At 37.6% G+C, this 14,269-nt stretch overlaps 1 protein-coding gene across 4 annotated transcripts in view; it reads right to left on the bottom strand.

Moving 5' to 3' along the window:
- LOC128690913 (glycerol kinase-like) overlaps window positions 1–14,269 on the bottom strand; it is a 67,523-nt gene that overhangs the window by 37,779 nt on the left and 15,475 nt on the right. For all 4 annotated transcript variants that reach the window (XM_070088332.1, XM_070088335.1, XM_070088334.1 and 1 more), the window contains exons 4-7: window positions 4,671–4,780; window positions 3,595–3,812; window positions 1,381–1,490; window positions 219–321 (exon numbers count right to left, since the gene is read on the bottom strand). In XM_070088332.1, coding sequence (XP_069944433.1) covers window positions 219–321; window positions 1,381–1,490; window positions 3,595–3,812; window positions 4,671–4,780 — 541 coding nt within the window. The remainder of the gene's footprint in view (window positions 1–218; window positions 322–1,380; window positions 1,491–3,594; window positions 3,813–4,670; window positions 4,781–14,269) is intronic.

The raw sequence follows: 14,269 nt of genomic DNA, 5'->3' as shown, positions 1-14,269 counted from the left end.
AGGTAAATATATTAATTACCTTAAAATATTTTCATCCTTAGCTTATAGAAAGTGGTGAATATATTTATTGTAGGAAGTCTGAATAAATGAGGAATGGGTATAATTGAAATGCCGTAAAGCGAACAACTGTAAAGTGGGGCCCGCTTGTGCTACTGTAATAACAAAATAGGTAGGATAACTTGAGACTCAGAATAAAGAAGATATGAAAAGCTACTCACCCCTGAAATTGGAACACCAAGTAATGGCCCTTTAGTTATATAGCCATAAACTTCAGAACTACTTCTAATCTCAGGGAGTACGGACAAGGGAATCTTGAAGAACCTGTACAGAAATAAATACACTGCGTTAAAAAAATGTCTAACATTTTTCTTCATTTAAAATACTCCTCTATATGTAAATGATCAATTAAAAAAATGTGCTATGTACAGAAAAACTGTTCACTACATATACTGCTCAACTTTGTTTTAACACACCAACTGTTTCACACTGTTGCAGGGTGACCCGAAAAAGAAGAAAAAGTTTTTCTTTTTACATTTAGTAATTTATACAGCCCCTTGCTTCCAGCATTTTAGTCGCCTCTTATGAGAGGCAAAACATGATTCTAATTACCATATTTTATTATAATTATTATTACTTTTTCTTTTATCTCAGGGGCCATCTCCCACAAAGGCAACATGGGCCAAAGAAGAAAATGCATTCACCATCATTTATTCAATTGCTGTCTTATTGGAAGTGTGCTGACATCACAATTTTTATTACCCTCTGACTGTAAAATTCCAACCCCTCTTTCAACCCTTCCTAGAATGATCCCTATGCTTTCTTCCTTCCTCTTCTTGTTATCCTATCCTACTCCATCTACTCTAAAGGCCTAAACCAGCAGTGCATCCCAAATTGTCCAGTAGGGGGGTGGGTAATCATTCTTGTCTGTACTAAGGGAGGCTAATAACTGGTTATGTGCACTGTAATGGTGCACTGCACATGCAATGGTAGTTTGAATGCTACCTAAGTAAATTCAAGGCATATGGTATAAAATTAAGACATAAGTAAAATTTTAACCCTTAAACTGTCCAAATGTAGATCAACGTTCATGTGCGTACCGCTCTGAATATTTAGGGAAAGAGCGCATTTTTCCCAGCATCCCCGAATTTTGTCATACTGCGCACAATGAGTGCACAAGAGTCATTCTCTTATGTCTAGGCAACTCAGGCGGATCATGCCAAGGTTGAAAGCATGTAGAATAAAACGTAGATCTACGATCAGAGTGCTACACACGTGAACGTTGATCTACGTTTGGACAGTTTAAGGGTTAATAACTAATCACTGTGAATATTATTTATCACATCATGATTTAACACTTATATAATAATAATAGTTTCTTACTTGCACAAATTAGGATCCCATTGTAATGTAGATATGTTCATAAGCATAGTACGAGAAGCATTAGTTACATCAGTTACATGCAGTCCACCATCTAAGCCACCAGTCAAATTCTGTACACCAAAAAGGAAAAGAAAAACATTGAAAACTGCATTCCTAATGGGCCTATAACAACCGAATTAAGTATTACATTTTTTAGTTTTCAAAATCATTTATTTTACCTGAAGGCTTGCCCACAATATTAATATATAAAGTAGGCTTCATAAATTTAATTACAATGTTCCATTTTCCATAATAAGTATAAGTATGCATTCACAACACACACACACACACACACAATAATTTGTTTTGAATAAATATAAAGATTAGACTAAATATCATGGTGGTGATCAAAAAGAATATAGAAATTTAACCTTTCAGGGGTCATGACCCCTGCTCTCAAACTTTCTCTCAGGGTTTAAAATTAAAAAAAAAAAATTGTTTTTTCTAATGAAATAAGATATTTTTTTCCCAAAGGTAATGAAACCAAAAGTACAAAATTTGATGGAAAAACTTATGGATTTGCGCTCTCACAAAGTTAGCAGTCTTGGAGATATTTACGCAATGGTGATTTCGCCTACTTTGCGCCCTATTTTTGGCCAATTCCCTTGCTCCCGTCGACCAAACTCATAGCTGTTTTGCTAGTCTTCCTTTTATTTTACCGACTGAGTACAAGAAAATCCTATTTATGTACTTATTTCGACTATTCAATAAAGTTATCCAGAATAAATAATGTAGACATTCCTGGCACTAAAAAAATTTCCTGTTCCTTAGTCACATCTCTTGGTCCCTTTTACATTACATTTGCTTTCCATTTTGAATTTTTATTCACACAAAAAACAGAAGACTTACTGTTATGCAGACTACTGTATTATTGTAATAATTGTACAAATAATATCAGTGCATTCCTAAATGCATATTAGACTGGCCGTGTATTGGGCATATGATGTCATTTGTGTACTCTGGAATATCGGCAAAATTTAACATTTCCACTACTTTGAGGTCAATTTCGAGAAACTTTCAGTCGGCAAAAATTTAACATTTGCACTACTTTGAGGTCGATTTCGAGAAACTTTCAGTCCTGAAAGCAATCAAAATCATCTCTACTTCTGTTATACATTTATATCTTCCATTCTGTCAAACGAGACCAAGAATCCGAGAATACAATCATAAAAAGCACACAAAAATACACCACGAAGTTGCTGTTTTAAACCAAAATCACGGGCATAGTTTTTTCTCATTATGCACTGTGTACTGTAGAATTTTTTTTCACAGTATATGGTGCACACTTACCACATAGACCCATTCTCTCACATCTAGGCCCAAATTTATCACTTACAGCTTATCTGAGTGAGCTGAGCTCATAGCGTAGTACTACGGTACCGACATAATAGTACTACGGTACCATTCATAATAGTTATGATGGTATGTAATGATTAAGAAAATAACTAAAATATACAAGTACATATGCATGTACAAAAGTTAGACAAAGTAGTGATAGAGGATAAGTAATTTTTAATGAAAAAATGAAGAGAAAAGGGAATACAAATAATGTACATTTAAAAGCAATGTAAATTATGAACGTAGTATAAATCCATATTTTTCCAAGAAAAGGGACAGCTATTTTTTTTTTTTCAACAAGTCAGCCGTCTCCCACCGAGGCAGGGTGACCCAAAAAGAAAGAAAATCCCCAAAAAGAAAATACTTTCATCATCATTCAACACTTTCACCTCACTCATACATAATCACTGTTTTTGCAGAGGTGCCTAGAATACAACAGCTTAGAAGTATATACGTATAAAAATATACAATATATCCCTCCAAACTGCCAATATCCCAAACCCCTCCTTTAGAGTGCAGGCATTGTACTGCCCATTTCCAGGACTCAAGTCCAGTTATATAAAATAACCGGTTTCCCTGAATCCTTTCACTAAATATTACCCTGCTCTCACTCCAACAGCTCGTCAGGTCCCAAATACCATTTGTCTCCACTCACTCCTATCTAACACGCTCATGCATGCTTGCTGGAAGTCCAAACCCCTCGCCCACAACACCTCCTTTACCCCCTCCCTCCAACCTTTTCGAGGACGACCCCTAACCCGCCTTCCTTCCCCTACAGATTTATATGCTCTCCATGTCATAGAAACAACAAAAAAAAAGTTATACGAGCTGACTCACCCATAAGAGCCAAGTATCAACAGTGCCAAAAAGAAGGTTGCCTTTTTGTGCCACTTCCTGAACTTCCTTGATGTTATCCAAGAGCCATCGTAGTTTTAGCGCCGAAAAGTAAGTTGTGATGGGGAGGCCGCACAAATCTTTAACATAGTCTTTGTTTTGACCTGGAGTCTCCTTTAATATGGCTTCTACTGTGCTTGCTGTACGGGAATCTAGCCACACTGTGAATAGAAGAATTTTTTCTTAAAAGAGTATACTACTGTACTATCTAAAAATAGCTCTCGATTATTGTCCTATACATACATACATATACAAAAGCATATATAAATAACTTCAGTATTACTAAATATACTGAAGTTATTTATATATGCTTTGTTTACTGTTGTATCATAAAACAGAGGTGTGCATAAATACTGTAATTTTAATCTTCAAATAATCTTTGTTGTCTTTTGTGTTTTCTAAACATATTTTACATTCAGCAATCAATTTCTGTGGCAGATGTAACCTCAGTTTAATATCAGTATTGTGGTAAGTGGAATTTAAATACTGTATAGGGAGGGATATGTTGTGTATCTTTATATGTATATGCTTCTAAACTGTTGTGTTCTGAGCAAATCTGCAAAAACAGTGATTATGTGTGAGTGAGGTGAAAGTGTTGAATGATGATGAAAGTATTTTCTTTTTGGGGATTTTCTTTCTTTTTGGGTCACCCTGCCTTGGTGGGAGACGGCCAACTTGTTGAAAAAAAAAAATTACTAAATATGACTTACAAGTACAGCAGGATCATATACACTGAATGAGCAACACAGCTCATATTTTTTAGGAGCTACTGAGGTTTCTGTAATCACCACTTGAAGAGTGTGGGTGTTGACCCACACTCTTCCAAGTTGACCTGAGCTGCTTATTAACAAGCACTGAAGTTCGATAACTGACAAAGACATGAAAAATGTTAAAAGGATATCAAGAAAACAGTAGGGACACTAAACTAACTGATATCTATTAATTTCATTCATTAATTTAACAATGATGTTAATGAATAAAATGCTTAAAGAATGCAAACAGTAGGGTAGTGGACTAACCAATAGCATTATACAGAGGATTTCCTGTTGTTTTGTCCCAAACTATTGTTGTCTCTCTCTGGTTGGTTATTCCAATAGCTTTAATATCTGCTGGATCAATCTCCAAGGTCCTGAAAGAAATAGAAAAATCACCAAATGTTTATTATTGCTGTACCATCCAATCTTAAACTATTCTATTAAAAATATTATTAAAAACTAGAAATAAATGGTAATCTGAATGCTGTGTGATTGAGCAAGACAGCTCAGCCACCCATTTACAGCCTCCATCCCATCCCAGCATACCTCAAAGAGGACTAATTTTATAAAACCTTTACTTATAGACATGGTAATTATCTCCAGTCTTTATCTCCTCCCCCTTTTCTGTTTCAAATACATTTTGAAATGCTAGTGAAAAATTAAAAAATGATAATTTTAATATACTGTACACAAGTTGCAAGCAACAGCATTTTACAACATATGAAAGAAACTACTGTGTGAAAACTATAAAGAAACAAAATATAGAAGAGGGGATTATTGGAATGGTCTGTGAACATGCAGTATGCGCGCGCACGCACGCACACCCGCATACGCACACACCCGCATGCGCACACACCCGCACGCACACACACAAAAATAAATAAATAAAAAAAAAAAAAAGAGCTACTTTTTAATGACATAAGGAAAAAAATCTAAGGTTTCAAGAGTTTAGAAATTATTTTATTTACAAGGCCTGGATTACACAAAAATATTTTAAGAGATAAACAGTACTGCAGTCACAGCCATATATATATATATATATATATATATATATATATATATATATATATATATATATATATATATATATATATATATATATATATATTTTTTTTTTTTTTTTTTTTTTTTTTTTTTTCAACAAGTCGGCCGTCTCCCACCGAGGCAGGGTGACCCAAAAAAGAAAGAAAATCCCCAAAAAGAAAATACTTTCATCATCATTCAACACTTTCACCACACTCGCACATTATCACTGTTTTTGCAGAGGTGCTCAGAATACAACAGTCTAGAAGCATAAACATATAAAGATACACAACATATCCCTCCAAACTGCCAATATCCCAAACCCCTCCTTTAAAGTGCAGGCATTGTACTTCCCATTTCCAGGACTCAAGTCCGACTATATGAAAATAACCGGTTTCCCTGAATCCCTTCACTAAATATTACCCTGCTCACACTCCAACAGATCGTCAGGTCCCAAGTACCATTCGTCTCCATTCACTCCTATCTAACACGCTCACGCACGCTTGCTGGAAGTCCAAGCCCCTTACCCACAAAACCTCCTTTACCCCCTCTCTCCAACCCTTTCGAGGACGACCCCTACCCCGCCTTCCTTCCCCTATAGATTTATATGCTTTCCATGTCATTCTACTGTGATCCATTCTCTCTAAATGACCAAACCACCTCAACAACCCCTCTTCTGCCCTCTGACTAATACTTTTATTAACTCCACACCTTCTCCTAATTTCCACACTCCGAATTTTCTGCATAATATTTACACCACACATTGCCCTTAAACAGGACATCTCCGCTGCCTCCAACCGTCTCCTCGCTGCTGCATTTACCACCCAAGCTTCACACCCATATAAGAGTGTTGGTACTACTATACTTTCATACATTCCCTTCTTTGCCTCCATAGATAACGTTTTTTGACTCCACATATACCTCAACGCACCACTCACCTTTTTTCCCTCATCAATTCTATGATTAACCTCATCCTTCATAAATCCATCCGCCGACACGTCAACTCCCAAGTATCTGAAAACATTCACTTCTTCCATACTCCTCCTCCCCAATTTGATATCCAATTTTTCTTTATCTAAATCATTTGACACCCTCATCACCTTACTCTTTTCTATGTTCACTTTCAACTTTCTACCTTTACACACATTCCCAAACTCATCCACTAACCTTTGCAATTTTTCTTTAGAATCTCCCATAAGCACAGTATCATCAGCAAAAAGTAACTGTGTCAATTCCCATTTTGAATTTGATTCCCCATAATTTAATCCCACCCCTCTCCCAAACACCCTAGCATTTACTTCCTTTACAACCCCATCTATAAATATATTAAACAACCATGGTGACATTACACATCCCTGTCTAAGACCTACTTTTACCGGGAAGTAGTCTCCCTCTCTTCTACACACCCTAACCTGAGCCTCACTATCCTCATAAAAACTCTTTACAGCATTTAATAACTTACCACCTATTCCATATACTTGCAACATCTGCCACATTGCTCCTCTATCCACTCTATCATATGCCTTTTCTAAATCCATAAATGCAATAAAAACTTCCCTATCTTTATCTAAATACTGTTCACATATATGCTTCAATGTAAACACCTGATCTACACATCCCCTACCCACTCTAAAACCTCCTTGCTCATCCGCAATCCTACATTCTGTCTTACCTCTAATTCTTTCAATTATAACCCTACCGTACACTTTTCCTGGTATACTCAGTAAGCTTATTCCTCTATAATTTTTACAGTCTCTTTTGTCCCCTTTCCCTTTATATAAATATATATATATATATATATATATATATATATATATATATATATATATATATATACATATGTATATATATATGTTGTGTATCTTTATATGTGTATGCTTCTAGACTGTTGTATTCTGAGCACCTCTGCAAAAACAGTGATAATGTGCGAGTGTGGTGAAAGTGTTGAATGATGATGAAAGTATTTTCTTTTTGGGGATTTTCTTTCTTTTTTTTGGTTCACCCTGCCTTGGTGGGAGACGGCCGACTTGTTGAAAAAAAAAAAAAAAAAAAAAAATATACATATATATATATAAATATACATATGTATATAATATATATATATATATAATATACATATGTATAATATATATATTATATATAATATATATATATATATTATATAATATATATATACAGTGGACCCCCGCTTAACGATCACCTCCAAATGCGACCAATTATGTAAGTGTATTTATGTAAGTGCGTTTGTACGTGTATGTTTGGGGGTCTGAAATGGACTAATCTACTTCACAATATTCCTTATGGGAAAAAATTCGGTCAGTACTGGCACCTGAACATACTACTGGAATGAAAAAAGTTCGTTAACCGGGGGTCCACTGTATATATATATAATATATACAAATATATATATATATATATATATATATATATATATATATATATATATATATATATATATATATATATATATATATATATATATATTATATATATTTTTTTTTTTTTTTTTTTTTTTTTCAACAAGTCGGCCGTCTCCCACCGAGGCAGGGTGACCCAAAAAAGAAAGAAAATCCCCAAAAAGAAAATACTTTCATCATCATTCAACACTTTCACCACACTCGCACATTATCACTGTTTTTGCAGAGGTGCTCAGAATACAACAGTCTAGAAGCATAAACATATAAAGATACACAACATATCCCTCCAAACTGCCAATATCCCAAACCCCTCCTTTAAAGTGCAGGCATTGTACTTCCCATTTCCAGGACTCAAGTCCGACTATATGAAAATAACCGGTTTCCCTGAATCCCTTCACTAAATATTACCCTGCTCACACTCCAACAGATCGTCAGGTCCCAAGTACCATTCGTCTCCATTCACTCCTATCTAACACGCTCACGCACGCTTGCTGGAAGTCCAAGCCCCTTACCCACAAAACCTCCTTTACCCCCGGCCGATTCCCACCAAGGCAGGGTGGCCCGAAAAAGAAAAACTTTCACCATCATTCACTCCATCACTGTCTTGCCAGAAGGGTGCTTTACACTACAGTTTTTAAACTGCAACATTAACACCCCTCCTTCAGAGTGCAGGCACTGTACTTCCCATCTCCAGGACTCAAGTCCGGCCTGCCGGTTTCCCTGAATCCCTTCATAAATGTTACTTTGCTCACACTCCAACAGCACGTCAAGTATTAAAAACCATTTGTCTCCATTCACTCCTATCAAACACGCTCATGCATGCCTGCTGGAAGTCCAAGCCCCTCGCACACAAAACCTCCTTTACCCCCTCCCTCCAACCCTTCCTAGGCCGACCCCTACCCCGCCTTCCTTCCACTACAGACTGATACACTCTTGAAGTCATTCTGTTTCGCTCCATTCTCTCTACATGTCCGAACCACCTCAACAACCCTTCCTCAGCCCTCTGGACAACAGTTTTGGTAATCCCGCACCTCCTCCTAACTTCCAAACTACGAATTCTCTGCATTATATTCACACCACACATTGCCCTCAGACATGACATCTCCACTGCCTCCAGCCTTCTCCTCGCTGCAACATTCATCACCCACGCTTCACACCCATATAAGAGCGTTGGTAAAACTATACTCTCATACATTCCCCTCTTTGCCTCCAAGGACAAAGTTCTTTGTCTCCACAGACTCCTAAGTGCACCACTCACTCTTTTTCCCTCATCAATTCTATGATTCACCTCATCTTTCATAGACCCATCCGCTGACACGTCCACTCCCAAATATCTGAATACGTTCACCTCCTCCATACTCTCTCCCTCCAATCTGATATTCAATCTTTCATCACCTAATCTTTTTGTTATCCTCATAACCTTACTCTTTCCTGTATTCACCTTTAATTTTCTTCTTTTACACACCCTACCAAATTCATCCACCAATCTCTGCAACTTCTCTTCAGAATCTCCCAAGAGCACAGTGTCATCAGCAAAGAGCAGCTGTGACAACTCCCACTTTGTGTGTGAATCTTTATCTTTTAACTCCACGCCTCTTGCCAAGACCCTCGCATTTACTTCTCTTACAACCCCATCTATAAATATATTAAACAACCACGGTGACATCACACATCCTTGTCTAAGGCCTACTTTTACTGGGAAAAAATTTCCCTCTTTCCTACATACTCTAACTTGAGCCTCACTATCCTCGTAAAAACTCTTCACTGCTTTCAATAACCTACCTCCTACACCATACACTTGCAACATCTGCCACATTGCCCCCCTATCCACCCTGTCATACGCCTTTTCCAAATCCATAAATGCCACAAAGACCTCTTTAGCCTTATCTAAATACTGTTCACTTATGTGTTTCACTGTAAACACCTGGTCCACACACCCCCTACCTTTCCTAAAGCCTCCTTGTTCATCTGCTATCCTATTCTCCGTCTTACTCTTAATTCTTTCAATTATAACTCTACCATACACTTTACCAGGTACACTCAACAGACTTATCCCCCTATAATTTTTGCACTCTCTTTTATCCCCTTTGCCTTTATACAAAGGAACTATGCATGCTCTCTGCCAATCCCTAGGTACCTTACCCTCTTCCATACATTTATTAAATAATTGCACCAACCACTCCAAAACTATATCCCCACCTGCTTTTAACATTTCTATCTTTATCCCATCAATCCCGGCTGCCTTACCCCCTTTCATTTTACCTACTGCCTCACGAACTTCCCCCACACTCACAACTGGCTCTTCCTCACTCCTACAAGATGTTATTCCTCCTTGCCCTATACACGAAATCACAGCTTCCCTATCTTCATCAACATTTAACAATTCCTCAAAATATTCCTTCCATCTTCCCAATACCTCTAACTCTCCATTTAATAACTCTCCTCTCCTATTTTTAACTGACAAATCCATTTGTTCTCTAGGCTTTCTTAACTTGTTAATCTCACTCCAAAACTTTTTCTTATTTTCAACAAAATTTGTTGATAACATCTCACCCACTCTCTCATTTGCTCTCTTTTTACATTGCTTCACCACTCTCTTAACTTCTCTCTTTTTCTCCATATACTCTTCCCTCCTTGCATCACTTCTACTTTGTAAAAACTTCTCATATGCTAACTTTTTCTCCCTTACTACTCTCTTTACATCATCATTCCACCAATCGCTCCTCTTCCCTCCTGCACCCACTTTCCTGTAACCACAAACTTCTGCTGAACACTCTAACACTACATTTTTAAACCTACCCCATACCTCTTCGACCCCATTGCCTATGCTCTCATTTGCCCATCTATCCTCCAATAGCTGTTTATATCTTACCCTAACTGCCTCCTCTTTTAGTTTATAAACCTTCACCTCTCTCTTCCCTGATGCTTCTATTCTCCTTGTATCCCATCTACCTTTTACTCTCAGTGTAGCTACAACTAGAAAGTGATCTGATATATCTGTGGCCCCTCTATAAACATGTACATCCTGAAGTCTACTCAACAGTCTTTTATCTACCAATACATAATCCAATAAACTACTGTCATTTCGCCCTACATCATATCGTGTATACTTATTTATCCTCTTTTTCTTAAAATATGTATTACCTATAACTAAACCCCTTTCTATACAAAGTTCAATCAAAGGGCTCCCATTATCATTTACACCTGGCACCCCAAACTTACCTACCACACCCTCTCTAAAAGTTTCTCCTACTTTAGCATTCAAGTCCCCTACCACAATTACTCTCTCACTTGGTTCAAAGGCTCCTATACATTCACTTAACATCTCCCAAAATCTCTCTCTCTCCTCTGCATTCCTCTCTTCTCCAGGTGCATACACGCTTATTATGACCCACTTCTCGCATCCAACCTTTACTTTAATCCACATAATTCTTGAATTTACACATTCATATTCTCTTTTCTCCTTCCATAACTGATCATTTAACATTACTGCTACCCCTTCCTTTGCTCTAACTCTCTCAGATACTCCAGATTTAATCCCATTTATTTCCCCCCACTGAAACTCTCCTACCCCCTTCAGTTTTGTTTCGCTTAGGGCCAGGACATCCAACTTCTTTTCATTCATAACATCAGCAATCATCTGTTTCTTGTCATCCGCACTACATCCACGCACATTTAAGCAACCCAGTTTTATAAAGTTTTTCTTCTTCTCTTTTTTAGTAATTGTATACAGGAGAAGGGGTTACTAGCCCATTGCTCCCGGCATTTTAGTCGCCTCATACGACACGCATGGCTTACGGAGGAAAGATTCTTTTCCACTTCCCCATGGACAATAGAAGAAATAAAAAAGAACAAGAGCTATTTAGAAAAAGGAGAAAAACCTAGATGTATGTATATATATATATATGCATGTGCGTGTCTGTGAAGTGTGACCAAAGTGTAAGTAGGAGTAGCAAGATATCCCTGTTATCTTAGCGTGTTTATGAGACAGAAAAAGAAACCAGCAATCCTACCATCATGCAAAACAGTTACAGGTTTTTGTTTCACAGTCATCTGGCAGGACGGTAGTACTTCCCTGGGTGGTTGCTGTCTACCAACCTACTATATATATATATATATATATATAATATATATATATATATATTTTTTTTTTTTTTTTTTTTTTTTTCAACAAGTCGGCCGTCTCCCACCGAGGCAGGGTGACCCAAAAAAGAAAGAAAATCCCCAAAAAGAAAATACTTTCATCATCATTCAACACTTTCACCACACTCGCACATTATCACTGTTTTTGCAGAGGTGCTCAGAATACAACAGTCTAGAAGCATAAACATATAAAGATACACAACATATCCCTCCAAACTGCCAATATCCCAAACCCCTCCTTTAAAGTGCAGGCATTGTACTTCCCATTTCCAGGACTCAAGTCCGACTATATGAAAATAACCGGTTTCCCTGAATCCCTTCACTAAATATTACCCTGCTCACACTCCAACAGATCGTCAGGTCCCAAGTACCATTCGTCTCCATTCACTCCTATCTAACACGCTCACGCACGCTTGCTGGAAGTCCAAGCCCCTTACCCACAAAACCTCCTTTACCCCCTCTCTCCAACCCTTTCGAGGACGACCCCTACCCCGCCTTCCTTCCCCTATAGATTTATATGCTTTCCATGTCATTCTACTGTGATCCATTCTCTCTAAATGACCAAACCACCTCAACAACCCCTCTTCTGCCCTCTGACTAATACTTTTATTAACTCCACACCTTCTCCTAATTTCCACACTCCGAATTTTCTGCATAATATTTACACCACACATTGCCCTTAAACAGGACATCTCCGCTGCCTCCAACCGTCTCCTCGCTGCTGCATTTACCACCCAAGCTTCACACCCATATAAGAGTGTTGGTACTACTATACTTTCATACATTCCCTTCTTTGCCTCCATAGATAACGTTTTTTGACTCCACATATACCTCAACGCACCACTCACCTTTTTTCCCTCATCAATTCTATGATTAACCTCATCCTTCATAAATCCATCCGCCGACACGTCAACTCCCAAGTATCTGAAAACATTCACTTCTTCCATACTCCTCCTCCCCAATTTGATATCCAATTTTTCTTTATCTAAATCATTTGACACCCTCATCACCTTACTCTTTTCTATGTTCACTTTCAACTTTCTACCTTTACACACATTCCCAAACTCATCCACTAACCTTTGCAATTTTTCTTTAGAATCTCCCATAAGCACAGTATCATCAGCAAAAAGTAACTGTGTCAATTCCCATTTTGAATTTGATTCCCCATAATTTAATCCCACCCCTCTCCCAAACACCCTAGCATTTACTTCCTTTACAACCCCATCTATAAATATATTAAACAACCATGGTGACATTACACATCCCTGTCTAAGACCTACTTTTACCGGGAAGTAGTCTCCCTCTCTTCTACACACCCTAACCTGAGCCTCACTATCCTCATAAAAACTCTTTACAGCATTTAATAACTTACCACCTATTCCATATACTTGCAACATCTGCCACATTGCTCCTCTATCCACTCTATCATATGCCTTTTCTAAATCCATAAATGCAATAAAAACTTCCCTATCTTTATCTAAATACTGTTCACATATATGCTTCAATGTAAACACCTGATCTACACATCCCCTACCCACTCTAAAACCTCCTTGCTCATCCGCAATCCTACATTCTGTCTTACCTCTAATTCTTTCAATTATAACCCTACCGTACACTTTTCCTGGTATACTCAGTAAGCTTATTCCTCTATAATTTTTACAGTCTCTTTTGTCCCCTTTCCCTTTATATAAAGGGACTATACATGCTCTCTGCCAATCCCTAGGTACCTTCCCCTCTTTCATACATTTATTAAACAAAAGTACCAACCACTCCAACACTATATCCCCCCCTGCTTTTAACATTTCTGTCATGATCCCATCAGTTCCAGCTGCTTTACCCCCTTTCATTTTACGTAATGCCTCACGTACCTCCCCCACACTTACATTCTGCTCTTCTTCACTCCTAAAAGATGGTATACCTCCCTGACCAGTGCATGAAATTACTGCCTCTGTTTCTTCCTTAACATTTAAAAGTTCCTCAAAATATTCTCGCCATCTACCCAATACCTCCATCTCCCCATCTACTAACTCCCCTACTCTGTTTTTAACTGACAAATCCATATTTTCCCTAGGCTTTCTTAACTTGTTTAACTCACTCCAAAATTTTTTCTTATTTTCATTAAAATTTCTTGACAGTGCCTCTCCCACTCTATCATCTGCTCTCCTTTTGCACTCTCTCACCACTCTCTTTACCTTTCTTTTACTCTCCATATACTCTGCTCTTCTTATAACACTTCTGCTTTGTAAAAACCTCTCATAAGCTACCTTTTTCTCTTTTATC

This window comes from Cherax quadricarinatus, chromosome 24 (assembly GCF_038502225.1).
Source record: "Cherax quadricarinatus isolate ZL_2023a chromosome 24, ASM3850222v1, whole genome shotgun sequence".
NCBI lineage: Eukaryota > Metazoa > Arthropoda > Malacostraca > Decapoda > Parastacidae > Cherax > Cherax quadricarinatus.
The sequence above is the reverse complement of the archived record's forward strand: the minus strand, read 5'-3'. Positions and strand labels throughout refer to the sequence as shown.